This window comes from Sprattus sprattus (assembly GCF_963457725.1).
Source record: "Sprattus sprattus genome assembly, chromosome: 16".
Lineage (NCBI taxonomy): Eukaryota > Metazoa > Chordata > Actinopteri > Clupeiformes > Clupeidae > Sprattus > Sprattus sprattus.
This window is the reverse complement of record NC_137914.1, coordinates 13,487,378-13,513,148: the sequence shown is the minus strand read 5'-3', so window position 1 is coordinate 13,513,148 and position 25,771 is coordinate 13,487,378. Positions and strand designations below refer to the sequence as shown.

Below are 25,771 nucleotides of genomic sequence, written 5' to 3'. Positions count from 1 at the left end.
AGGCAGTATCCGCAGTGGTGATTACACTACCCAGCAGGGTAATCTTTCGAGCACAAGCATTCAAAAGAGCTAAAGAGGCCCATGCTGTGTCTCTGGGGACTGATGCCTGATAAAGGCCTCGGCCCTCTGCTGGCGTCCGCAACCAGATGCCTGATAAAGGCCGCAAAGACTGACAGATGACAGAACACAGCACTCAGTATAGAGTAAGAAGAAACACGTTTGTATCAGAGTTATTTATTGTTTTTTTTTTTCTTGTACAATAATTATCTTGTGGTTACATTCATATATAAATTTTTTACAAGTTCTAACATTTTCAGAATGATGGTGGCGAGGGTTATCAAAAAGTTACAAATTCCTAAAAAAAATTACACTGAATGACAAATATCAAGTGATTTTTTTAAACATAAGCTCAATCTAAAAGTGTAAATCAGTCATTCTTGGCACGCACAAACAAACAAAGATGTAGTTAAAACTGAAACTGGAGGGGAGGGGATTCACTTGCCCATGCATGCAAATGGGAACTTAATGCAGGAGTGCTAGTCAATGCCCACAATCCTTGTCCTTTGTTTTACCTCTATGGAAGCTCTGAGCTCAAACCTATGGCTTCGTTTTTCTCCTCCTTAAAAAGAAAAACAAATACAATAAAAGGTGCACAGTCATGAGCCAAATTAAAAACATTAACACTTGATAAATGGGATGCTTTCTGATGTACACATAAAGACAACAACAATTAAACAATGACATGAGAGGGAACGTAGAAAAAGGAACTAGACAGAGGTCGAAAAAACACTGAACTATAGTACAGTAGAAAAAAAGGCATCTCGTAACGTATATATATATGTATATATATGTATGTATGTATGCGGTGATAAATGAACATGATTTGAAGTTGTATTCAGTTCAGCAATAAACAGGCCGCCCATGTGGTCTCTGTAGTTGACAAATGGGCAGCCTCTGGAGATTGTAGGCATCTGGAGAGGGTAGGGCAGTGGTCCAGTGGAGAGCTTCACACCTCAGGCACAGAGTGGTCCATGGCAGATCGCAGTAGACCTCCAGACATCCTTACAGCACAAAAGTCATGCAAGTTACAACCACACAACCTACAGACATCTATTTTTCCAGCTAGCAGTCATATAAAAGCATCAGATTTATGTCAGATCATAAAACTGAGGAATATTTAAAGATAATAATGGTCACTGATGGTCATTTTCCCATTCAGCTTCACTGCATCCATTTTATTTGGTGGCTGGTGTTCCTATGCTGGTAAATACTCACTTTTTAACCATGTGTTCATAGATGAACTTGGGCATAATGGTTATGGTCATGGCAGTAGGAGAGGTGGTGAGAATGTCTTTGATCTGAGTGTCCTACAAACAGACAAAGCAATTCATTTGGATTGAGCATTAAATGGTGTTCGTGATGCAGAGGACAACAGTTACAACAACCCAGAGGGCAAACACACCTTCAGGCCAATGACGTTCTGGCCGTTGATCTCACAGATGTAGTGCTCAGTCAGTAGGCCGTTGCGTGCAGCCGACCCATCCTTAACCAGTGAGGTTATGCGGCCCGACTTGTAGATGAAGCCCACGTGGCCGGAGCTGTCCTTGTGCATGGTGATGGTGCGCTGGAAAGGCCTGGAAAGATACAAGGAAATACATGACATCAGTCAGTCACAAGACAAGACAGAAGGGAACACATACAACAGCCAATCAAAGGAAGGAATGATGTATTTATGACTGGTGTGTCAGTGTGGGTAATATATATAATATATACACGCACGCACACACACACACACACACACACACACACACACACACACAGGTGTGTGCAGGTCATCTTCAGGTCAAAATATGACTAAGAGGAGCCGGTGAATGAATCATTAATTCTGAATCCAGGCAGTGTGGCAGATAACCTTATGTAAAGCAACTGTGAAGTGATATGTATTAGCTGTTTTCAGGTGGTGAACAAAATAACAGTCACTGGTTATGTGCGGTCGCAATTAAGAACACCAGGGGGAGCCAGATCACCTAGATGCATTCCAGTTTGGTGGGGGGAGGAAACCACATTTTACCCATGTGGACTTTGCCCTATAATTCCGCAATGGAAACATTGACACCACCTAACTGCCTTCTGTGTCACCAAGCCGTGTTCATATGTGAACGCAGTACAAACAGCTCTGATATAGCCCCTGTGTAAAATGCATTACAACCTTGTGACTAAAGACAGCGGTCCTGCCAAAGCCGGAGCAGTGTGATGGGAACACAGGTTTAAAATATTGATAAAAATCACACGGTGGCAGGCGATGGTTTACACTGTTTCCATCCTGTGTGAAAATTGACCCAGTTTTGACTTGTTTCTCCATTCCCTAACTCTCTCCCTCAAACCACAAAAAAATATACCACTTCAGTAAGAGAAGATGGTACATATTTGAATGTTTATAACCTGGAGGGCCGAGGTCAGGTTGACAACAAACAGAAAAAAAGATGCAAATAAACATGCAAAAAACAGATATTTTGTTTGCTTGTTTATTTGCACACAAAAAAATACTTAGGTGGGGAAAACATTCTGGTGCCAAATTAACAGATAATTTCCTTATATAGATTTTGGAGTTTTCAGTTCAACTTTAAAATCACCAGCATCCCATGTCTGTGTGCCTAAGTAACATATGGTTTTGCCAATCACTCATGCGGAATCACATTCGCTTGCTTGCACTGACCTGTCGCGCACGATGAGCTCGATGCGTGTCTCTGCGGCTGCCTTCAGGGCTTTGTGGGCCTTGTCGGTGCTCCAGCCCGCGGCGTTCTGCCCGTTGATCTGCAGCACCTGGTCTCCGAAGCGAAGGCCAGCCAGGGCGGCCGGGGAGTTGGCCTGCACAAGCTGAATGAACATGCCCTGAGGATGAAGAGGGAGAGCGGTCAGTTAGTCTGGGGTTAGTGAGAGCGTTTTCTAATGAGAGAAGCGCGGAGGGGGATCATTTGACATATCCTGTCGTTTGAATTTAGCTATCCTTTCCAGACGTTTCAGTACTTCCACCACTCATTAGAATAAAACACGTTCACAATCGTTACTATACTACAATTTTTTCACTGCATTGTTTATCAGCTAGCAAGCGGTTAGCTGATGTTTATTTAACCTACTACCTGTGAGCTACTGTTCAGATTGTGAAGCTTGATCAAATGTTTTTAATGGGTGGGTGTATTCTTTGATATTAGTCATAGTCCAAGGTATTTTCTTCTGGCATTGGAAGAAACTCCTTATAACATAGTTAAATTATCAGTGTCTCCTAGTGCTTTTAATCATGTTATGGTAAAACAGATTTTTCTATGGGGGAGACGCCGTCTGGACTAAATTTGTATGTGTTCTCTCGAATATATATCTCATGTCATAGACAACTGTACATCAAGTGCTAATTTGTATGTCCCCCTCAGATATCTCTTGAAATACATTTCCACCCAAACTGAAGTGCTTTGGTTGAGTTTTGCAACTGAAGTGGTTTGTGAGCTGTAGAGAAGTGGGGATGTGAAATACAAGTGGGTGTGATGGGTGAAGCAACTGGAGCTGCTGCTCTGTTGAAGTGACTGGTCGCCATGGTGACTCACATTGTCAATCTCCCTGAGCCTAAGGCCGACCTTCTTGTCCTGGTCCTTACAGAGGATGATCTCACGCAGACCCTGGCGGATTTCTGCCCTCCTGATGCCAATGTCGGTCCCCGTCACTGGCCTCACCATACCGGCCACACCCATACCCGCGGGCACTGCCACTTGCTGCTGGCACAGAGAGAAGGAACAACATGAGAAAGAGATGATAATGCCCACGAGGCAGGGAGCAGCCTAATACTAAGAAAAAACGAATTAATTAGGCAGAAAAAAAAAACATATCATCGTGCAAATGAGGGTAGAGGATCAGGGAGAAAGGACAACAAACAAACAGATATAGACAGACAAACCGACACTCATCACCCCCACCCTGGTCCGTGGTGCAGTAACTAGAGTGTGTGCACATAGCCTCTCTCCTAAAGGATGCAGTGTGAACAGATCCCGTGATTGGCCACAAAGACCAGGGCCAGACAAATCAGCCTCTCACAGCCTCTCAGGCCAGTGCTTCAGACAGTGTAGCCTCCAGCAACAACTCATCACACAAACACACACACACACACACACACTACTAGCCCCCCCCCCCCCCCCCTCCCCCTCCCACAGACTGCTGGTGAGTCAGTGCTGTCTCCGCCTGTGATGATTCCAAGAACACTGAGCTGCAGAGGCTTGCATATCCGGCAGACTCACTAAGGCCCCTTCCTCCATTTTATGACACAACACACTGTGGGCCTGCCCGTCTGCACTTTGCATTAAAATGGATGAGATGAGAACGGCAGGAGCCCAAGCCTGAAGCAAAGCCTGCTGAATAAGCTATGATCATTCCAGTTAATGTACGGTATTGTTTATTATTTAAGAACATTTATATTTCATATGCGATAAAGTATTGTTTCAGGGTTGATTTGCTTTGTATCACTTGTGATGCAGATATATAAAGATTAAGGTAGCATATCCACTAGATCAGGGGTAGGCAATTAAAATCCTAATGGGTCCAGTTTAAAAAAAAATCCTCAAGCTTGGGTCCGGGGGTCTATCACACATTTTTTATGACCATTGTTTTCACAGGACTGCATGTGTTTTATGTACCAACAGTCAAGGTGTGCATTATGATTCAGAGGCATATTTAGCCAATATAAGTACTTTAGGCGCTAGTAGTATCAGTGTCTGTTTGGTCAACAACTGACTATCAGATTAAATGAAGGTCTTCATTTCAAGCTTTTTTATTCTGACCCAAAATCCATGCTACTCGGAATGAACACTCGTTTGCTCGTTGTTGGGCAGTGAATGAATTAGTCAACATGTTTGTAGATCGGGCAAACTGGGCTTTAAGATTGTTTATTTTTTGTGCACGGACTTCGGATTTGAGAGGGTAATTTATATCGAATTCTTTGTGCTCATTTCGTAGTGAAGTTTTACATTACTGCTTTTGACGAGCGCCACCGTCTCGGAGCATATCAGTCACACAGGCTTAGAGCTGCACGCAGGCAGAATGAATAAGTCTGTCCATCCTATTTAAAAGCTCTGTTCTCACTATCTACCTTTCTCTTCTTAGAGCACGCCATCTTTCTCTTGAACTGCAATGAAGCTTTCTCTCTCAACTGAAGGCACTCTTTTCTTCTGTCAATTTTGCAGCGCTTGCGTGCACCAGTCCCACAGCTCGCAGCTTTGACAGCGAGCACGTGCTGCGTATAGGCCATCATCTGATTGGCTACTGGCATTATAAGGTTTAAACAAAAACATAGCCTACCATAAAGTTATAGTTAATTTAATGTATTTAACGGGTTTATAAAAGTCACCCAAGCATCAGGTGTTAAAATCGCTTGGTCAAAATTATATATATAAAAAAAAATTGCATTATTAATTGTATTGTTGCAATTGTGTCTCGGTCCGGAGAGGACGTCAGTTGGGTCCGGACCCGGACCGCCTATTGCCGACCCCCGCACTAGATCCAAACATCGTCAACATATATCATATTTATTATCAACATCCACCATCTCCTCCACCCACTTGCTCTACTTTCAACTCCAACCCAGTTTAGTCCAATGTACTGGTTAACCAAGCAGTGACATCAGTTACAGACAAATAAGCCTCCATAATCTTCATAATAAATCTCTGGGCGAACGTAAAACTCCATATGCTCTGCGCACACACACACACACACATACACCAACACACTTTAATAAACGCTTTTGTATCACTGTGATTTAGCTGGTCTGTAAATTATGAAGCATTTAGATGAAACACATTGTCAAGGTCCTTGTTGTTTTCCTTTGGTGTAAGGACGCAATTTAATAATGGTCTATTGATGCTGGACCAGGCGGTCTGTTGATCAACTCGATACAGTGTATTAAAAATAGACATTACACAACAGGCTGGCCTGTCAGATGACCCCACCAACCTCTTGACCACACCTAGCTGACTGGCAAACTAAAGAGGGCACAACAGACACACACATGCACACTGTATGACGGATGAGGGCATGGAAACAAAGGTAAACAAAAACAAATGGTCACTTACGCTGTCTGCCACAGGCACGAGAGCCATATTTTTCTGCACCTCATCGCTGTTCAGATTCAAGCCCATGTATTCACCCATCTCCTGCAGATCTGGGTAGAGGCCTGAGATGGGGAGCAAAGAGAAACAAAGTATGGAAGAAAATTAGCTGGAGAAATGTTGCTTATCAAATATGACATACATTTTTTTTAAATCAGGTCAAACGGCTGAACAGCCTTCAACATATAAAAGGTGGCTGTCCATCCAGTTATCCCACTTATTTTGAACAGTGGAAAGTAGGTTACTACAAGTCATCAAGCAGAGCAATGGCAACAATGAGATCACCACATCCTCCTAAAGGTGAAAGGAACTATGTAACTCCTTGGTCAAAACAGGCCCATTGTGCAAAGGGGAAGAGTCATCAGTTGCAATATTCAGCACACCTCAAGTAGAACAATGCCTAGCCTCCACTAAAGTGAACAAGGTTACTTTCACAGAACACAAGAGCCCAAGATTAACACTGCAAGAACAAACACACACACAGACACACACACACACACGCACACACACACACACACTTATGTGGCCCCTTAGAGCTGCTCCCATATAGAGACATATTTGCATTAACAGAACACAAATCCTGTACAATCTGTACTTCCACGGGAGAGTGGGTGGCTTATGTCTGGCCTGATCCTTATCACAACTCCCTGGGGGCCTCACTGAGACTTATCACCAGTGCCTCCAGTCTCATTTACCTGCAAAGTCAACCATACAGCAGAATACAGGACACTACCCAGCTTACTACAGGAAAAGGTAAAAGAACTACAACTGGCTTTTACATACTTATATAACTGCAGTGTTGTACTGCCCTCATACTGTTAACACCAGCCACAGAAGAACAACCAAGATATCTGAGATAATTAGACAGTGTGTGAAAGCGCCACTTTGCAATATCCTGACACTTGCATTATCATACAATAGGTTCCTGCATCAATACATTTTTTAAGACCTATGTCACACTGAAAGGTACTTTCACACAATGTGGGTTAGGTCGACATCCCCAAGAAAAACAATGGCACTCAAACGATCAAATAAAGACAAACAAAAGGTGCAGCTGTATAAATATGACGTTTACAATTAACAGAATCCTTTCAAAATCATCGGAAGCTATTATTTTCTGGTTTAGCAGTCTTGAACACTGAGCCTGAAGCCATTTATTGTGGATAAGATCCGGTCTAGGCGTATCACCATGACTGTACTCGCTTGCTGACGCACACACAGACAGCAGTGGTCACCACCAGCGTGTTTCTGTTCCTGTTATACTACATTCTAGTAGTCCATGCAGTATTGGCACGCACAGTTGGCGCCCTTGTAGCTCAGTAGCCGCTCGGACTAGTCACAAAAACTGGAGGGTACGTGGCCGGCCTCACACACACACACCCTCTTATGACGGAACTGACATAGCTCTGACTCCTGAACTCCTGTGTAACATTGGCCTCTTGCTGAGCGGTCAGACTGCATACAAACACTGTATACAAGCACAGGACAGCTGACAGAGAAACCAAAGGGGCGTTAAGAAGAAAAACAAAAGTGAGTCAGAGGGAAAGAGGGAGGCGGTGGAGTTGAAGGAGGGTCAGAGGAAGAGCGGAAAAATACATGGGTGGAGAGAGAGCAATAAATAGGGTGAGGATGAAAGAGATAGCAAGACAGGGAGAAGGTAAATGCAGAGCATGTACAGATGGAATGCTAGCAAGTGGGTTAGCTTAAGAGAAGACAGGAGAGAGAGTGAGTGTAGCAATGAAGCATGATAATGGAAGGAAATCTAGAGCAGGGGGAGGGGAAGGAAAGGAGGACAGAGTGAAGGAGAGAGAGCGCTCTTCACAGAACCAAGCAATGGAAAGAAAGAAACTCAGAGGGAATGAATGACCGAGAGAAAAAAGCTGTTAGGAAAGCTAAAAGAAGCAGAGGAAACAACCTGACATCACTGCTGGGTTGCAGGCCAACCATATAGCCACACCCCCCTCAACCCCCCACCCTGGCCCTCTCCATCCCTGCTGCCAGGACAACATCTCCATGGCGACCCTCAGCCACTGACACACAGAGAAACAAAAGCCTTAAGGCTCTGAGGGAATCCCATCAGGGGTGGGGGGGGGGGGGTACTACAGGAACGACTGGGGTAGAAAAATGCTGTCAAACCCTTTCAGACCTCTGTCCATCTCGTATGGATTATTGTTTAATTAAAACCTTGTGTTCTTCTTCTTGTATTATTTCTCTTCTGAATGAGGAGATTTGCCCAAGATGCGCAAGTATCTTAGCCTACTACTCACATTCAAACTGCTATATAAGCTAACAGTGAGGAAAGAGCCCAAGAAGGAAAGGGGGTGGTGTGGGGGGGAAGAGATGTACTTTGTGTAGAAGCCCAACCCCCATCCACATGCATGCTTTTATCTCTGTGAATGAGAGCACATCAGAATAGCAGCAGGCCTTTCAGCCAACAGAAAGCACCCCTTTTGACAGAGACCTCCAGCAGTGGAGAGAGGGAATGGGGTGTAGAGAGGTAGAGAGAGAGAGAGAGAGAGAGGTAGAGAGAGAGGAAGAGAGAGAGAGAGGTAGAGAGAGAGCGAGAGAGAGAGGGAGAGGTAGAGAGAGAGAGACACACATTTTTGGTGTGTAGGCATAATAGCTGAGGACTCACTTGATCCAGGTGTCCCCAGGCCGGCTGCTGCCACTGGCTGGTAGGACCCCTCTGTGATGGCCGGGGTGGTGGTCTGGACAAACTGAGACTGTGCCTGGGGAGACAGAAGACCATAAGCTCACTCAGAATACACTGCTACAACACGTCAAGTTTCAAAACAGGACAAGAAATGAATTGTTTTTAGCGATGGTAATGGCTAACCTAGCCAGCCTTCACTGAGAAATAATGATATATTCAATCTCATGCCTTAAGACTCAATTGGAAAATAAACATTAAGAGTTTTGAATTGGCAGATTTATAACTAACCTTATATGTTAGGACCATTTTCAACAGACACTTCTCAATGACTGAACTCAAAGGAGATGATTCACTATGTCTATTTATCTAAAAGGTGCAAACGACTATCGCTTCGACGCACACTGGTTTCGGTGGTTGAGAAGTGGCCCATTGAATTGTTTGCAGTTTATTGTCTTAGTCAGAGAGCAACAATCTCCGTCTGTGGAGGGGCTGAAGCTTAGGAGACCCTAGTAGTGTTCAGGACCTTTTCCAAGTTGAAGCATGAGGCTTGAATAGTGTTAAGCAGGCGGTTTCTGCTTCAGGATAAATGTGTGCCTAACTTCAGACAGTACATTTGCCATCGCATTTGATAAATATTGACCAAACAGGCATTTAACTTCTTTACAAATTCACATTTTAATGTCCGTGTTTACCTGTCACACTGTTTAATTTAATTGCAGCTCTGCTGCATCATTCAAGCTGTCAACTCAGTCTTACAGCCTAGCAGCTTGCCTGCCATATGACAGCTATTATGTGTCCTACTTCAAAATGTCTGACTCAGAAGTATTCAGATGATTCTCGAGTAAAGTCATGAGATTGGCATCTTGCACCATCTCAATGTATGACCAATCACTGACAGTGACACTTGGTCATGTTTAAGGTTATGTGTTTTTTTTTGCAGACATCAATAATATGCTTTTTGAATGTTTATCATCACTAACATTATTATTAATTCTTACTAAACAACCAAATATTCTCCTTACTCTGCAAAGAGAACATTTGCAATCAACTTGGTTCAACAGTGGTTCTCAAAAAACTGTCTAGAAATGAATGGCCTTTCTGACTTACCTTAATGACCTTGTCTACCTTAAGGTCCTCGAGGGATGGATAGAGCGACATCCTGCAAACAAAAACACAATGATTAACAATATAAAACACGTACAAAGCACAGAGCAGAGGAGGGTACAGAGGAGGGTACAGAGGAGAGTACAGAGGAGAGTACAGAGGAGAGACTCGGCAGGTGAAAGTCTGAGTTACACAGACACTTACACTAAAGTGCCCAGCTGGCATTTAGCCTAGCTGCTTAGGCCTCGATCCTCTAATGAGATTCCAGCTTTAAGATGGAGTTCTGCACTAATCCGCCATGATACTGTACTCTAGTCTTTAAAACAGGTGGCATGTTAAGTGAGGACTTGGGGCTTGTACCGACAGTATTAAAGATACACCTGTAAACAGCAGGCAGACATATAATGTTGACTATTGCCTGACAAGCAAAACTGTGGATGTCTACTTTTATTTTTACACCGCTGCAGAATCGTGGATCATGCCCCTCAAGAAATGTTGTTCGCACAATCACATAGGCCTACCAATTCTTCACTCTGGGTATTCATTTGTGCACTTGCAGTGCATTTTCAAATGATTCCAAAAAGAGTGAAGCTGTTTACACTTGTTTCATGATCATTTTATGGGGATATAATCAACCAAACCCGCAGAAGAAACTGAGAACAGAAACCTCATGGCACTAACAGTCTTTCACAATACAAGAAAACACAGACAAACCAACAAAGGACAGACACATCCTCGGTTTGCCTTTTTCCGGTATAGTGCTGACAGTATTTTCGGCAACACAACCACTTCCTTCATACTTCTCCCACCTACACAGGGCCTTTCAATGGCCTGGACAGCAGAGCCTCCCCTAGGGAGGGGACTAGACAGAAACCACAGAGGCTTTGCTCATGCCCATACATGCCCTTCTCCCTGGATTCAGTTCAGGTTGGCTGAAGGTTGGGAAGGAACCATATCTAGCTGGTTGTGGCTTAAAGTGGATTTATTATTTTAAAGCACAAATATTACTGCACCACAATTCAAATGGATAAGACTGCGGAGCAGGATGTGTCATCCTTCACACGGACAGCCTCCAGACACTCTTCCGTGGGTGTTGAGCGAATTACGTAAAACCTGTTAAAGAACGGTATGAGGCACTTTGCACGCTTGTGTCAGTGTGGGAGAAAATGGGACGAGGGAGCAAGAGCGTGAGAAGGAGTGGGTGTGTCAAAACCCTGTGCTTTCACACTGCCAACGCGCTGCTTCACACCTGGCAAAGTTCAATGACGCTCAATGACAACCTGTGCAATAAAAGTTCAATTGTTGAGCAGATATGGGTTGATTTTATCCCTGTTTTTCTGATTGCAAAACTGGAATGTACTACGCACAGGGGATGCTAAGTCCAAACTCAAACACAGGGGATGCGTTTAGGCTGTGACGGCAAACTCTGATTTGTTTCCCAGGAAATGGAAATTTAATGAGCAGCAGAGACCTCACAAAAACCCATTAGGGGTGGGTTGGGCTGAAAGGCTTTTTAAGCCAGTAAGTCACATGACCTCATAGTCAGCTGAGCTCCTCCACAAGCTCCTCTCGTCAGCTGTTGCTCTGCTAGGCGGATGCTGTAGACATCCATTCAAACATCCCTGCAATGATTAGCCTACAAAAGTGACTGACATTTGCACCCTTATGTAAAAGTCATGGGGGTGTTCATGAATGAGAGCCATCTACACTTTGAGGATCTAATACTGAGTGTACTGAGTGGGAGTAGCCAAACAAGCCGACACTAAGCATACACTAAGGTGTTAAAAGCACAAGTGCCGTTGCATAAGAGATCACATGTTATGGAAATATAGGGAGGGGCCCATGGTACAGAACACCTATGTACAGTTACACTTTTGTATCCTAGTGTAACAGCCCATCAGTTGCGGAAGTCGTAGAGCCGGACCCTGTAAAGGTTCACTTTACATGGAGAAAAATTGGCAAACGACAGCCCCCACTGAGTCTTATCGGGGATGGTTTACTTCCCTATGGAGATCCTCCTTCAGCGTGGGTGAATGTGTGTGCGTACATGAGAAAGCATCACGAGTCTCAATCGGTTCCCATCAAAACAGGAAGCACTTTGGTGGCCAACCTCGCCACAAAGAAGGCATCTACCAAAGACTTCCTTTCACAAAGACACGACATGCTTCAAGAGACTAAACCATTGTTTTACAAACGCAATTACCAAGGTCTCTGGTGTATCTGAATGGTGTGTAGACACGGCTCACAATCAGATGGAAACTTCACTGCTCTCAACTGCAGATACTAGATCAGATGCTGGCCTGGGACAATGTTCACATCCTTTCCATCAACTCAGGCCAACAGCCAACAGTCAAAGCTGCATGTCAGATGTTACAAATACTTTTATTAAAACAGCCTCGACATTGTTTTGCAGAACATGTTGATTTGTACATTTACAAACATTTGCATTATGCAAAAAATGATTAACAATCACCCACACTGTTTTTGGAAAAATATAGGCCAGGCCAACATAGATCTATTTCCTGAAGTCCAGGGCAGGCTGTAAACACATTAACGACGAAGCTAAAAAAATATCCTCGACAGTTTCTTCAAGTGATGGTTTACTCTTAAAAAGCTATGTTATCATGACACTGTGTGATTATAATCTGCCATCAAACACTTAAAACCTTTGTTGACCTAACTACCGATAAAACTTGCAGTAAGGTAAATGTAGGGACAGCACCCCAATTGCCAGACTCTTTTCGTTTTGTCCATAGATATTATGCTAGCACTAAACCTTAAGTGCTTTGGACGAAATCAATGAATTGATTCTAGCAGGTACGGTAATTGTCTTCTGTCTTTTTGAGAAGTACGTTTATTTACTCCGTTACAATTGTTGTGCAGCACCTGACTGAAGTTAGCTGACAAACCATGTTAGCTTCACTAACTAACAATTACCCAATTAGACCCGTTGCTAGTTCCTAACTTTTTAAGCTACATTTACAAGTTAATGTTATAACTCACTTCTTAGTGGGCATGATATCTGACATGGGAAATGTGAGTTTAATTTCCAATAGCGATTGAATGCACAAAATCAGAGTCCCTTCTTGAACAAACAACAACGTCTGCTAGATATTTTGGTGATTGTTGATGTTATGAGAGAGATGGCTACAATATAGAATGTGAGTTGTTCTGTGGCTGGAAACATACAGAGAAAAACGGCACTGCACAAAACAGAACCTCCACTTTCTCATATGTTGTTGACAAGGAAAGGTAAACATATTTACTACGGGCCTGAAGTAGTTTTAGGTTATACAAGTCCTAAATGCCGTTTCCAACTCTACATTTATGGAAACATGGCAGTTGTAGGCGCCCAGGGGTTTTATGGAAGAAACAGGTTTTGTAACACAATATAGAACTATATCGATATAAACGCTATTGTCACTTTAAAAAGTCGATATTTTCATCCAGCCCTACAACAGCCTGACCCTTAACATATGGGCCACACAGAGCACGGCCCACCATCTGCTCCCAGTTGAGATTCCATATGACATTCAGGAAAATACTCCTGTTTGCAGCCACAAAATGGCCATGCTGAAGTTGCTCAAAAAGCTTAGCCGTGTTCTGTTTTTTAACAAAGATTCCGCTATACTGCTGTTAACACCCCTCATTATGATGCCTTTGCTTATTTAAACTGAACCTAGCAATGGTGGTATAATGCTGCCCAAGAGTTTTGCGGAATCATAGGCGTGATGTTTAATTCACTTATAATGCTGCGTTCAATACCACTCGGAATTTGAATATTTCCATCTCTGAAAATTGCACTAGAACACCACTCAAAGTTGGAGCTCTGACTCCACTAAACAAGAAAAAGAAAATATCTGTGGCTTCAGTGAGGCATGTCATTTAATCCATTTGACACAGTTCTTAACATGGTGAAGAACCTAACAGAGCCTACCAGAGAGACCTTGACTATATCAAGGTTAAAAACTTTTTTTACATGGTAAGGTTCATGAAGATGCAGCGTGTCAAAATGAAGTTGCACACAATACCCAGCAGTAGGATAATCCACTGATGAGTCATCAGCACATTATTGTGTTTACATTTGAACCCATTAAAGTCGGATGGGGAATTATCATTTTGAACATTCTGAATTTTCAAATGTGCCTTAAAATGCTTCGTAAATAAAATAGCCTTCATGTCTCAAAGATAATGATGGGTGAACTTGGTGTCAGTGAGCTTTTGCAAGCTGTGCACATTAATGGCAATGTTCAGACTCAAGTAAAGTTGGTGTGCATCATGTACAACATGTTAATGCTCATCATGTCGGATTTGTGTGTTCTGATAACACAGTAGTCTTCTTAGTTTTGGTTAGCCACTAGGCTTTCTCACACCTCTATCCCTTTGGACTAACTAGCCTACATGTAGAGGGCACCTTAAAATACTCAATGCCCACAGTGAGTGGACAAAACATAATCATACCAATAAACATCACTACTGAAAGGCTACATTAAATGGGACACGACACATTTCTCCTTTCCGCTAGTTGAGGACGCCATACAATCCCTCCATTCTGTCACTGCAGAGGCAGTAAAATCGCCCTCAATGTTTGCACTCTGATTTGAGAAGGGTGGGTCATTCTTGAAGTGTGTTGGCTAAAACAAGGGACCTTAGAATAACATTAGCCTACCTTGGACTTCCTGGCAACATAACCTGCTTCCATAACCTTAAAGAAGAAATAAAGACAGACTCCAAGTCTGCTATTGACTGGAAGTGGTAAGGTTGATAATAAGAAAATAAAAATAAAAGTGCAAGCCACTCCTGGCCAGAGTAATAGGCACTCCACTGAAATGGCTGAGTGCCTTTACCAACAGCATAATTGAGTCAGAGAACTCCAGTCCATCACTCAGAGATCTGTGTACCTCCATTGTTCTCCCTAGAACCTCCATTACTCGTAGTTCATAAGTGAGCCATTATGAAGACCAACTCGGTTAGAAACAGAAGAACAAGACACCACAAAATAAGCCAAAAATCATGTGTCAGAATAATTCAGAAAATGCTGGCAGGAACAGATGAAAAGGTCAGATTTTTAACCATCCAAACAGTCCAGCGACCATGAGCACAGGAAAACTGGCTGGAAGAACCAAGCTGAAGACCTCCCCTTAGAATTAGACTGCACTACTTCTCAACAAGCCAGCTCCCTCACAAACTACATTACTTTGCCAAAACAAACAGCACCCACTTTCTCTGTTCTGGAAATCTTTAGAACAGCAATCAAAAGGGACTAATCCATAAAGTTTTAGCAGTAATAATGTGACCTCCCTAATCAGACAAAGCAAAAGCAGACTGTACAAGTCTGGTCCTGGAAGGGTTTCAGGGAAATGGAAGAGGTTGACGGAATGAACAGCATGACAAATGAGTCACCCATGGCAACGGACTCTTGCCCTATTGATAGGCCAGAGAAAAGAAGTTGTATGGCAGTATCAACTACTGTTGAAATAAGTTTGGTCACACTTAAAATGAGACCTCTCCCTGTTAGTTTAGAACAAGAGAAGACCAATATTGAGCACTTCAGCGGGTCTGAAATGATACTGGCTTCTCATAATCCTACTGATGATGTCATTTTGGAATCCCCCGTTTCTCCTCAACCGAGTTTTAACCAGATAATTTCTGGCTACGGTTAGGATGGTTTACCTAAGAAAAAGTTTAAATGATCGACAAGGGTGTTTTTGTTGAAGTCTAATAGATTAATACCCCAAGCACAATAGATTAATACACAATACTCCAAAAAGGTTAATACCCAAAGCTTTTTTTGAGTCTTCAAATTTCATGGATGGGGTAGCAAGTCGATACACATGTTAACTATCGATATAAATGTTAATGGAAAGATTAGCGTCACTGACTAAACTACTGAACATAAGTTGGAAACAGCAGAGTAAGCCAACTACAAAAGTGCTCCGAGCACATTAGCTAGTCAACTGTTGTCATCACATGATGATGATGCATATCTAAAGATTTTGATAATGTTCCCACTTCCCATAGCACACATAATATTATGGTTAAGTGTTTAACTGTTACCTACCGTTAACGCTAATTATTGAGAAGTGATGTTAGCCAGTTGAAGTTAAGGCAAACATGCTTGCTTTGACAAATAAGTACGATATCTATTAACTTGGGGAATTTGATAGCAACGACACATAACGCTCAACTGCGCCATCATAGCCATCGCGTTCAGTTAGCTAGGATAACGGGGTGGGATTCCAGGTGATACGCTACTTTGAGGCGTTATTACAACTGATTTACTTGCTAGCGAGCTTTCACAACAATGTCGATGTCTACCTAACAGTGGTTAGCTCCGTATTGAAGGGGCGTTGTGTAATGACTTAATAAAACACCAAAGTTAGATAGTTGTTTACCTACCTTTGTTCTTTTGAGAAAAACCTAGCCAGCTAGTTACCACTTTGTGAGCTAGCTAGGGTACCGTTAGCTATCTACTAAGCTAATGGTGCAACTCAAACCGCTGACTAGCTGTTCTACAGCGAGTACATAATTAAAAGCATAACATTAACAGCTCCGGTGTACTGCAAGTCGAATAACAGTATCCATGAGTCTGTATTCAAGAATGCTAAATCAGAGAAGAGACCTTACCTTGTAGTTTACACTGCACTGCAACCAAGCACAAACTGAGCAGGATAAGATTCCTGTAGCTAGCGAGCTAACAAAAACAGACACGTCCGAACCGCAGTACTTCTTGTTTGCGCTGTTAACTGGAACTTCGTTGCTAAACTTCCTGGTAGGCAAGGACTTGAATGACGTATTTTAAGACCTCCTTTAACCCAGCTGTTTGGTTTAGCTTCTCTACTGCTCCACTTGTCCTCGCTCGGTCACATCGATTTAAAGCTCTTAGAATGTATATCGAATATATAATTTTATATTCTACTGGTTTAGAGAAATATAAATGATATTGACATGGACTCAGTCAGAACGGAGATCTGTCAAACTTTTAAGCCATACAGCTGTGCCAGCCCCCCTACCAAAATGACTGTTGCGACTATGTCATATGACAAAAGACACGTGCATAGCTACAAAGTCCCTGGTCTGGTTTGCACTGTTAAGAAACAGCAGCCTCAGGTCATCAGTGGACATGAGGTCAGTGGAGTTTTTCTTTTTGAGGTACATAAGAGATTGCCTCAGAGCTGGGTTTTCAGCTGCCTTTTGAATATTGAGAAAGTTTTTACGCATGACTCTTGGCAGCTCCTTCCACCTTTCCAATCAGGAATTTATTGTCAAATTAACTGATACCCATATTTAATGGGATAATTCAATTTTCGGTTATACTTGATGCAAGTCTTATGTCAATTACCTTTTTTTAGTGACGGGGACAGTTAAAACAAGAACTCCGCTCACACTGAAGACTGCTGAAAAACAATTTTAAGGTGGGTATCTGAAAAAAGAAGGCACATTTCTCAAAGCAGGTAGAAAGCACTTTATTGCAACGGCACATTTTGATTTCGTCATTGGTTTTGCCTGCGCTATGTTACTCAGCACACAAATGAACAGTGCAGCAAAGGACCCTTTAAGCCACATATCCAGATAGCTTGAATTTCAACAGTAGCAAAGGCCAGCATCTCCTTAAGCTATATTTTCAGTTAACTCTTCATTAAAACATTTATCGTTCATACAAAACATTGCTGCCATAATTGTCATGCCAACAAAACAAAGGAATTGTTTAGGCAATGTGGCCCACAACGGTATTAATAGTGGCAGCTTGCAAAAAAAAACAAATTTATAATTTAAAGTCCAACTCTAGAATAGTATTACTTTGTGTTAGAAAGTTGGCATCTGAAAAATACAAATAATGGCAAGTAATTGAACTAAATAATGTAGGGGAGGTCACAATTATGTAGACTACTCACTCCCCTAGTTTAGCAATAACATTTCTGCAAGGGAAAAAAAAGGCAAAACATAATTTTGTGTGCACAAATGTACACACATACCCATATTTTGCATGGCAGAGAAACTTAATGGCTTGATGAATACTAAATCTCTAAAACGTCTTGGAAAAAAGTTAAGTACAGTGAAATTCAAACCTCAGTACAGGACTTAATATGGGACATGCATACCCCATGTCGATCCAATTTGAATGTGGCTGCAAAATTCGTCTGACATCATTGCTAAAGATGTGCAGATATCCAAGTAGTTGTTATATACCTGCAAGTATTTTGAAATCCTTTGCACACACTGCAATTTTCAAACCCTTGATTCCTTTGATTTGTACAAAGCAAAGTTTAAACCACCACAAGACAGCAATTTGTTTTTCCCCTCCATCTGGCCTGTTTAGATTATTGTTCTAATTTGAGGCAACACAACATTACAGACACATTTTGCAGCAAGACTTGTTTACTTTGTGACATATATCAGTGGTCATTGGGCTGCTATTCTTTCTTTTTTTTTTTTTTTTTTTTTTAAGAGGCACTAGGGTCAGGGATGCTGAGTTTCACTACCAAACTTAACCACAATAGTGTATGGACAGCCACTCTAATCACAGCCACTCTAATCACAGCTACCTAATTCAAATTTGAAGGGCAGAATAAAGACTTTCATTTCTAATCAACATTTTTAAATTAGTTCCTGATTGACATCATAAAGGATAGCCCATGATGATTAAAAGCTACACCTCTATGCAAACTAACAGTACAGGCTAGATTTTCAAGTCCTACGCTAAATTCATATTTGTTCTATTCTCCAGATGGGAGGAGGTATGAATTACAACATGTGCTTTTTGTTACTCTACATCTTCAACTCAGAAGTCAAACATGGTCGCTTGCACGTGGACAACCCGTTCAGTGGAAAATAAATGAGTGAATGTACATTGTTGTGTAAACGAGATCTCTGCTTTATGGTTCATTGGTATGTTGTAGTTACACTTGATCATGCACAAACTAGAACAGCAAAATAATTCCACAATTTAAGTATTTTCAAGATTAAGAACATCACGAGGTTTGTTAGGTTATGGCCCATAGTTTGATAGGAAGAATGTGGAGGGGAGGGGAATAATAACAGTCACTGACAAAAACACAGATCTATACGGATAAAATAGTGACCCAAGTGATGGAAGATTAGACTCAGGACTCTTAAAGAATCCAGTGCAGACTCTCCTAGCTTCTTTCCAAGTGTCCAAGGTAGGAGACAAACTGCAAATGAGAGAAAAGAGTAAGATAATGAATATGCAAGTAATTAGACCCATACCTGAGTATTGGTCAAAGATACATTTGAAGAGAGCCATACCACACAAAGTATAATATAAGTATGCACCACCACTGCAGAGAAGCATTTTCACTCACCAAAAAAATACAAACAAAAAAATAGGCTGAAGAGAAGCTTTCACTCCAGGCTGAGCAGCTCCACATCGAAGATGAGGGTTGCATTGGGTGGGATGATCCCTGGATGACCCTTGTTGCCATAGGCAAAGTCAGGTGTACAGGTCAGCTTTGCCCTCTGGCCAACACTCATCTAAAGAGAGATATGACCAGAAAATTAGCCAAATTAATTTTTGTACTGTAGACACAGAATAAAGAAAATCTGGAAAATAGTAAAGTAGTGTCTGACTAAACACCAATTGGATTGCGCTGAACAGAGGTGGTACTGCCAACGCGACTGATGAGTAAAGAAACAGGTCAATGTGCATCTAAACGGCTGCATATTGGGTGGAGTGCCTACCTGATTAAACTTAGAGAAAAATAACAGTGGCAATTTCCTTTGTCGGCACTACTCTACTAAACGGAATCATCCCCAATGTCAGAGTCAATCAGTTTGGCAAGGAAATAGGTCAGGAGCCCACGTAAGAACCTACACTTACACATGGTCATGCCACACATTGAGTTAAGAGAAGATTGGTGAGATTGGTGAAGGACTGATTTATGGGTTCAATTTAATTCTGGAAAGTCATTTTGGCATCACTATCAAGATGTAGGATGACCTTTGTGTGTATGTCCCCCTAAAGCACCAGTAACATTAACCAGTAACAGTGCGCATTAAGCGAAAAGAATAAAGATTTATCAAACTGATAAAATTATAAATGAATCTGGTAGTAGTAGCAGCACCTGTAACAAGCACTGTGTAAAGAAAAAAAAATGCAGTGCCACTGTTTGTAGAACCTGTTTTACCACCTCTGTCAATTTGCAGGATGTGTTTTCAGTGTGCCACACCGTTAAATGGTCATACTTCAAGTCTATAAGTGTTCAATTAGATGAGATATAAATATACAAGCATGTATAATGTAAGTAAATAACTACATAACTGAATGGAGCACACCAATCTTTGACATCTACATTTCAGTGATATTGAAGGATTCCCCTGATTCTTAGCTACATGTCAATAACAATCCCGATTCACACAATTGATCCAGTATCCAGTATGCTACACCGGTTTGGAGTCAGTAGCCAGTTGTCAAACACCTGTAAGTGAACTGCATTTAAATTGAGTTAAACAATCTGTTTCCTGCCACGGCTTGACCGATACTCACTACAAAAACTCAGGGGAATCCCCACCACCACACACATAATTGCATTTTATTCCCCATCTTCCACAACTCTTATACTTTTTTTCCCTTTTATCAGTGCGAAAGCCTACACCTCTTTGGTAGATGAAATAAATACTCCCCAGGGAGAGTGCTGGAGAGAACAATGACCAGGATACATCAAATGAGTTTGGCATACCAGGCATATCCTGCTCACTCCTCTGTCCAAGATAACACTGCTGAGAGTAGGCCTAATATTAGCATTTCTTGCTAAGTTGGACCTAACTTTTCGTTTAAACAATGGCGTATGGAGACCTTATATTTGCAAACATCCTTTTCTATTCAACAAATGTCTGGAAACACACAATAGTAATAATGTAAGCATGCACAGGTTATTTTGCAGCTAACCTTCACTCAAAAATCAGAGCTCAATTTTGCCATTTTGTTGGTTCAGACACATTGGAGCTGATCATTACCCTCTTAATTTTGACATTCCATACCTGCACTACTCCCTCCTCCCAGCCACGGATCACTTCCTGTTTGCCAATCTTGAACTTGAAGGGCTTGTCACGGTCACGGGAAGAGTCAAACTTGCGTCCATCGGTGAGGGAGCCTAGAAGAGAAGAATAGATCGAACAGTCATTCCCCTCGGAAACCATCACAGACAACCAGATTGGGCTCTAATGCCACCGCCACCTCTTCTGAGTCACACACTGAGGCGAAAAACTATGGACAGACTGGGACACACGGGTGTGAGGAAAAAGCCCAAAACCATAGAGGTGGTTATACAACACATTAATTTAGAATCACATGTGTGACAAATGTACTAGGAAATAAGCACATCTTAGGTTTTCCAGCTGTGATCCTTCCTGAGGGAATACTGGGGTTTCTGTGTCAAGGAGAGGATTCTCTGTTAGGCAGAAATAGCCATGGCACCTGTCCCTAGTGTGTACCCAAGCAAGAGGAAATGGGGCCAAAACCTGATGTTCACGCACGTTACATCTTCCACAAAGAAAAGCTGATATCTTACCGCCATCCTAGACAGCATCTGTATGTAACTTGTTTGTGGCCGTACACGCACGCTTATAGGCAAAAGCAAGTAGCTCAACAGCTGTACAAACTCATTGACTAGCACCAATTCTATGAACATGTTGTTTTTTATCTGCGCATCAGGTTAATGAGAAACATAATCGCGTTTCAGAACTGTACCTTCGTATTGACCTCTTTACACATGAGATGACAAATTAATCGGTCGACCAGTTTTCGAAATCGGTAAAGAATGGTAAGTTATGGTGTTCTGTAGATAGCTCCTTCAAAAGCTGGAATAATTTCACTGGTTTCCCTTACCGTTACTAATAACTAAAATATAATTGCCTTTGTCAAATATTTGTGGCAAAAAATTGAGGACGGCAAGAATCCGGGTATTACTATAAAGTTACATAATCAAACACCAGTCCCACCGACACCGACGTATTCTACAGGCAACTGACTGGCTTAATAGCTTCTCTCTAGCGCTTTAAAATAGTTCAACTCGTCGTTGCAGCATTATCTTTTAAGAAAATTAAAACGATACCCAGTGCACCTGATCGGTAACTGAATTATCGACTTAACCGCCCAAAACTCCTTAATGCACTACAGCCAATAACACCGTATCACAATATCCCATGGAGGCAATCAGCCCAGACGGTGATAATCCGCTCTAACCAACGCCGTCAATCCTTCCAGCTCCAACAAAGGCAAGAATACAGACAGGGTTTAAAAACAGGGCTGTCTTGTCTGAATCAGACAGATGCCAAAGGCTGTGGACGACTGTGCACCGCGAACAAAAACTAATGTGTTTGACTTTCAAATGTGACGCTAGGTATTTAAAACGTAAAAAAGTTAATTTCTAAATCCTGATTTTACGTCAGCGAAGACTAAAGATGGCTATATACACCCAGTTTCATTGGTGTTGTACCCGGGGATACCGCTTCTTAGCTAACGACAACCTAGCGTTACTAACGTATGTGGTCGTCTAACGTTAATGGCTTGACATGATTGTGTAACGTCAACGAAGATAAAAATGCATGGTTTCAGCGTTACTCTGAATGAGCTCACAAGCACAACGGCATGCTGACCTGTACAGAGAAAACCTCTCTGTTTTGTATGGTAATTTTTAATAGAAACCGTATTAGGTGCATGGAGTTAGCTCTCTAGCCAGCTAGCAGACATTGCTAACTGTATACTGGCATTGCTGGGGCCATCAGCCAGGCTTCTTTGATAGGACTCCGATAAGGGTTGCTAGAACATAGCTAAAAAGATCTGTATACCAACATCTAGAACACATCTCACCAACTTAACGTCCAGTTTCATTGAATGTATTTCATTTTAAAACAATAATCACAACTCAGCCTGTTAAAATCAATTTAAGACTCACCAACATAATGCACCACACACGTCTGTCCTTTTTTGGGGAAAGTCCTTCCTGTTAAAACGCGCAGAGAAAAACAGGAAAACAGGCAAGAGAACGCGGTCAAAAAACGAGATAAAAATCAGATAAATAATCACAAAATACACCAAATATTATAAATACTAATTGTGCATAATGGATGTATAAGGTTTTGTGTTACCATCGCCCGGGGTTATTGTCTCAACCTCGACTCCCATTTTGTTCGACAGTATCTCCGTCCAAAAACGACACCCTCCCGCAATCTGCTCTCTCCGCGGCTGTTCCAAGCTGTCTCTATGCAGCGTTGAAGACCACGTGACCTAAACGTACCAGAGCGTGGTTACGCTGGTCCGACCTTCGACGCCGGAAACATAAAGACGAAAAAGGAAATAAACACAATACTTCTATCACGGATGAGCCACCCCATAGACTTAAATAGCTCTATGTAAGCACCTATATATGTCTTTCTATGAAGCCATGTATGCTTAAAACACAGGAGAGCCTATTCCGTTATCAAAAACCGTTTGGCTCCTATTTATTACTAGCTACTGACACTGTTTGGTCCGTCCCTGATTGTGTCGAAGTGTGTGTATTGAAGCTTTTAAACATTTATATGATTGGGTGAAAAACTAGATAATCTTTCAATTATGTCTGGGTCGTGAGGGTTGATAGGAATAAAGCATCTCCTAGTTCTTTCAAATATGGACAATGAGTCCCATTTTCCTTTACATAGTATGATAAAGGTACCACATAGACCAGGCACTAGATTTGCGATGCTGGATCGGGATGCCCTTTTTCAAAAAAATAATACAATAAATAAACATGTGAAGGGATGTGCTGCTCCGCAGGGAAACCCTCAGTCGGGGTATTTATGGATGTCAGTGTGACGTATGCCACCTACCTATACATTGTTGTTGCAGACCACAATCCTTTTTAACGCAAGGATATTCCCCATTGGAAGTGGCCTCTTTCAGCGAGGTAATGTGCACGTTCATATTGCACATTAATTGCCACATTGCCAAACTGATCAAGTCAAGTTAATTATGTGACTTACTGGAAGCCAGTGTAAGGACCTTACTTTTGGAATAATTAATCAATTGTTTTGGTTTTTATAAGAACTCTAGCAGCAGCATTTTGTACAAGCTGAATAGTCTAATAGGAAGGCCTGTGAAAAGTTCTTTGCAGTCAGCCCTGCTGGAGATAAAGGCATACAGTTTTTCTACTTCTACTTTGGAGAAAATATGACTTTGTTATTGCTTATAAGGTTTTTTTTTTTTTTTTTTTTACAATGTCCTTCACTGTAAAAACAGTTTTTTCCAAAGATGAGAAGCAATCCTTAATCTCTCCTCACACTTCACAAACAAGTTTTTTTTTAGTTTAGTTGGCTGCTCACACAAATCCTTCTAAACAAGTACATGCAATAGATTAACATAAACCTGACATTTCATATATGGAAAATTGGTGATGAAAAAAATTGAAAAAATCATGGTAAAATAACAGAAAACTCTTAACTGCTCAAGGGTTTCACATACTTTCAAGCGGCACTGTATGTACGATTTTAAGCACATTTGCTGCTTAGAGGTGAAAAACAGATTTTAAAAAGTTGGTAAGCAAAGTATCGAACCAGCACGTGGAAGAATTGAGGTTCAGTACTGTTTTTTTCCAGAGTTTCATTGTCTATCAAACTAAATTCTGACATCAAACTTAGTTTCCCTCTCTTTGTTGCTGGTAATCCCAAATGTTGAGCTGTTTGTGCTTAAAATTGTGTTCACTTATACTCGCCGCTCTGTGGAAAAATGAACTATCTGATTGCTCTCTTTCTAACTCTGTATGACTCTTATAACCATGCTTAAAATGTGCACAGAGGTTTAAAGAATGGGCAGGGGAGGAAATGGTCATCCCTTGCAGGGCCTGTTCTGTAAGTACCTGTAACATGTTGATTGGCCACTGCCAGTTCAGTGGGCATCGATATTAAAAATAACTTTATTTTCTTGACTTTTCACTAATTCAAAATCTTGAGTTTGAATTTGAAGAATTTCCCAAGGATTGTATACATCTGGTAGAATCAATATGGTTGAGGGGGCAGTCTCTATGATAGGGCAAAATGGGTGGGTAGTTACTGGGTAAGTGTATGGCAACCCTGCCAATATAAAGATTTTGAACATCTGTCAGTGACCATTCATGTTCGTACATTGGTCTTTCGCCTGGTGGTGCTACATCTAAGCATTTGGAAGGATGTAGTGTGGAAAGCTGTGGATTAAAAGCACACAGCTGTTATCTGGTCATCATGAACCTATCAGCATAGTTAGTGTGCTTGCCCGAAGGGAAGCACACTATTGTGCTTCGTTTTTTACTATTTTTTTTATTCTAGTAGTTTTTCTTGCAGCTAACTACTCCTCGCCCGATTGAGATAGAAATGCCGTTCGAACACCAAAACGTCCGGCCCGATCCGGTGCAAGCTGCTATGCTTTTCGTGGCGGTACTCCTTGCCACTCCTTTTTTATTCCTCTTTTTCCATCACCTTTTTTCTCCATAGACTTGCATGGCAGAACTTTGAGGCATTATGACATCATAATAGGCTCATTAAACTGGCTTGCACCTGTGATTCACTGACAACTCTCACTGACACCTGCGCACGGTTCCTCTTCTCTCTCTGTCCCTCTCCATTCAACTGTATAACTAGGAATATTAAGAGACACCTTCCATACCAGGGCTCTACTCACTCATGCATACTCACTCATGTTTACTCACTCGTGCATACTCACTCATGCATACTCACTCGTGCATACTCACTCATGCATACTTACTCATGCATACTCACTCATGTTTACTCACTCATGTTTACTCACTCATGCGTACTCACTCATGCGTACTCACTCATGTTTACTCACTCATGCATACTCACTCATGCATACTCACTCATGTTTACTCACTCGTGCATA

The 25,771-nt window shown here is 41.8% G+C and overlaps 2 protein-coding genes across 2 annotated transcripts; both read right to left on the bottom strand.

Moving 5' to 3' along the window:
* Positions 1 to 246: 246 nt before the first annotated feature.
* On the bottom strand, positions 247 to 16,678 carry sdcbp2 (syndecan binding protein (syntenin) 2). Its single transcript, XM_080853265.1, has 9 exons — positions 16,531 to 16,678; positions 9,907 to 9,958; positions 8,782 to 8,875; positions 6,111 to 6,211; positions 3,600 to 3,764; positions 2,717 to 2,892; positions 1,463 to 1,634; positions 1,276 to 1,367; positions 247 to 1,061 (listed from the first exon to the last, which is right to left on the bottom strand). The coding sequence occupies exons 2-9, from the start codon at positions 9,955 to 9,957 to the stop codon at positions 1,007 to 1,009; spliced, it is 906 nt and encodes a 301-aa protein (XP_080709391.1). The 5' UTR covers position 9,958; positions 16,531 to 16,678; the 3' UTR covers positions 247 to 1,006.
* Positions 16,679 to 17,354: 676 nt separating this feature from the next.
* Positions 17,355 to 23,136, bottom strand: fkbp1ab (FKBP prolyl isomerase 1Ab). Its single transcript, XM_080853666.1, has 5 exons — positions 23,011 to 23,136; positions 22,818 to 22,865; positions 20,902 to 21,014; positions 19,227 to 19,395; positions 17,355 to 19,076 (listed from the first exon to the last, which is right to left on the bottom strand). Exons 1-4 carry the CDS (start codon positions 23,045 to 23,047, stop codon positions 19,267 to 19,269), a joined length of 327 nt encoding a protein of 108 aa, XP_080709792.1. The 5' UTR covers positions 23,048 to 23,136; the 3' UTR covers positions 17,355 to 19,076; positions 19,227 to 19,266.
* Positions 23,137 to 25,771: the final 2,635 nt, after the last annotated feature.

What these genes read in the sequence shown, in the direction of transcription:
- sdcbp2 (XM_080853265.1), bottom strand. Translation starts at nt 9,957, where the DNA reads ATGTCGCTCTATCCATCCCTCGAGGACCTTAAGGTAGACAAGGTCATT. An exon ending in CCTGGGGACACCTGGATCAA is followed by an intron (nt 6,212 to 8,781) that starts GTGAGTCCTCAG and finishes TCCCCATCTCAG; the next exon opens with GCCTCTACCCAGATCTGCAG. An exon ending in GAGCTCATCGTGCGCGACAG is followed by an intron (nt 1,635 to 2,716) that starts GTCAGTGCAAGC and finishes GTATCTTTCCAG; the next exon opens with GCCTTTCCAGCGCACCATCA.
- fkbp1ab (XM_080853666.1), bottom strand. Translation starts at nt 23,047, where the DNA reads ATGGGAGTCGAGGTTGAGACAATAACCCCGGGCGATG. An exon ending in GTGTGTGGTGCATTATGTTG is followed by an intron (nt 21,015 to 22,817) that starts GTGAGTCTTAAA and finishes CTTCTCTTCTAG; the next exon opens with GCTCCCTCACCGATGGACGC. An exon ending in GGGAGGAGGGAGTAGTGCAG is followed by an intron (nt 19,396 to 20,901) that starts GTATGGAATGTC and finishes ATCTCTCTTTAG; the next exon opens with ATGAGTGTTGGCCAGAGGGC.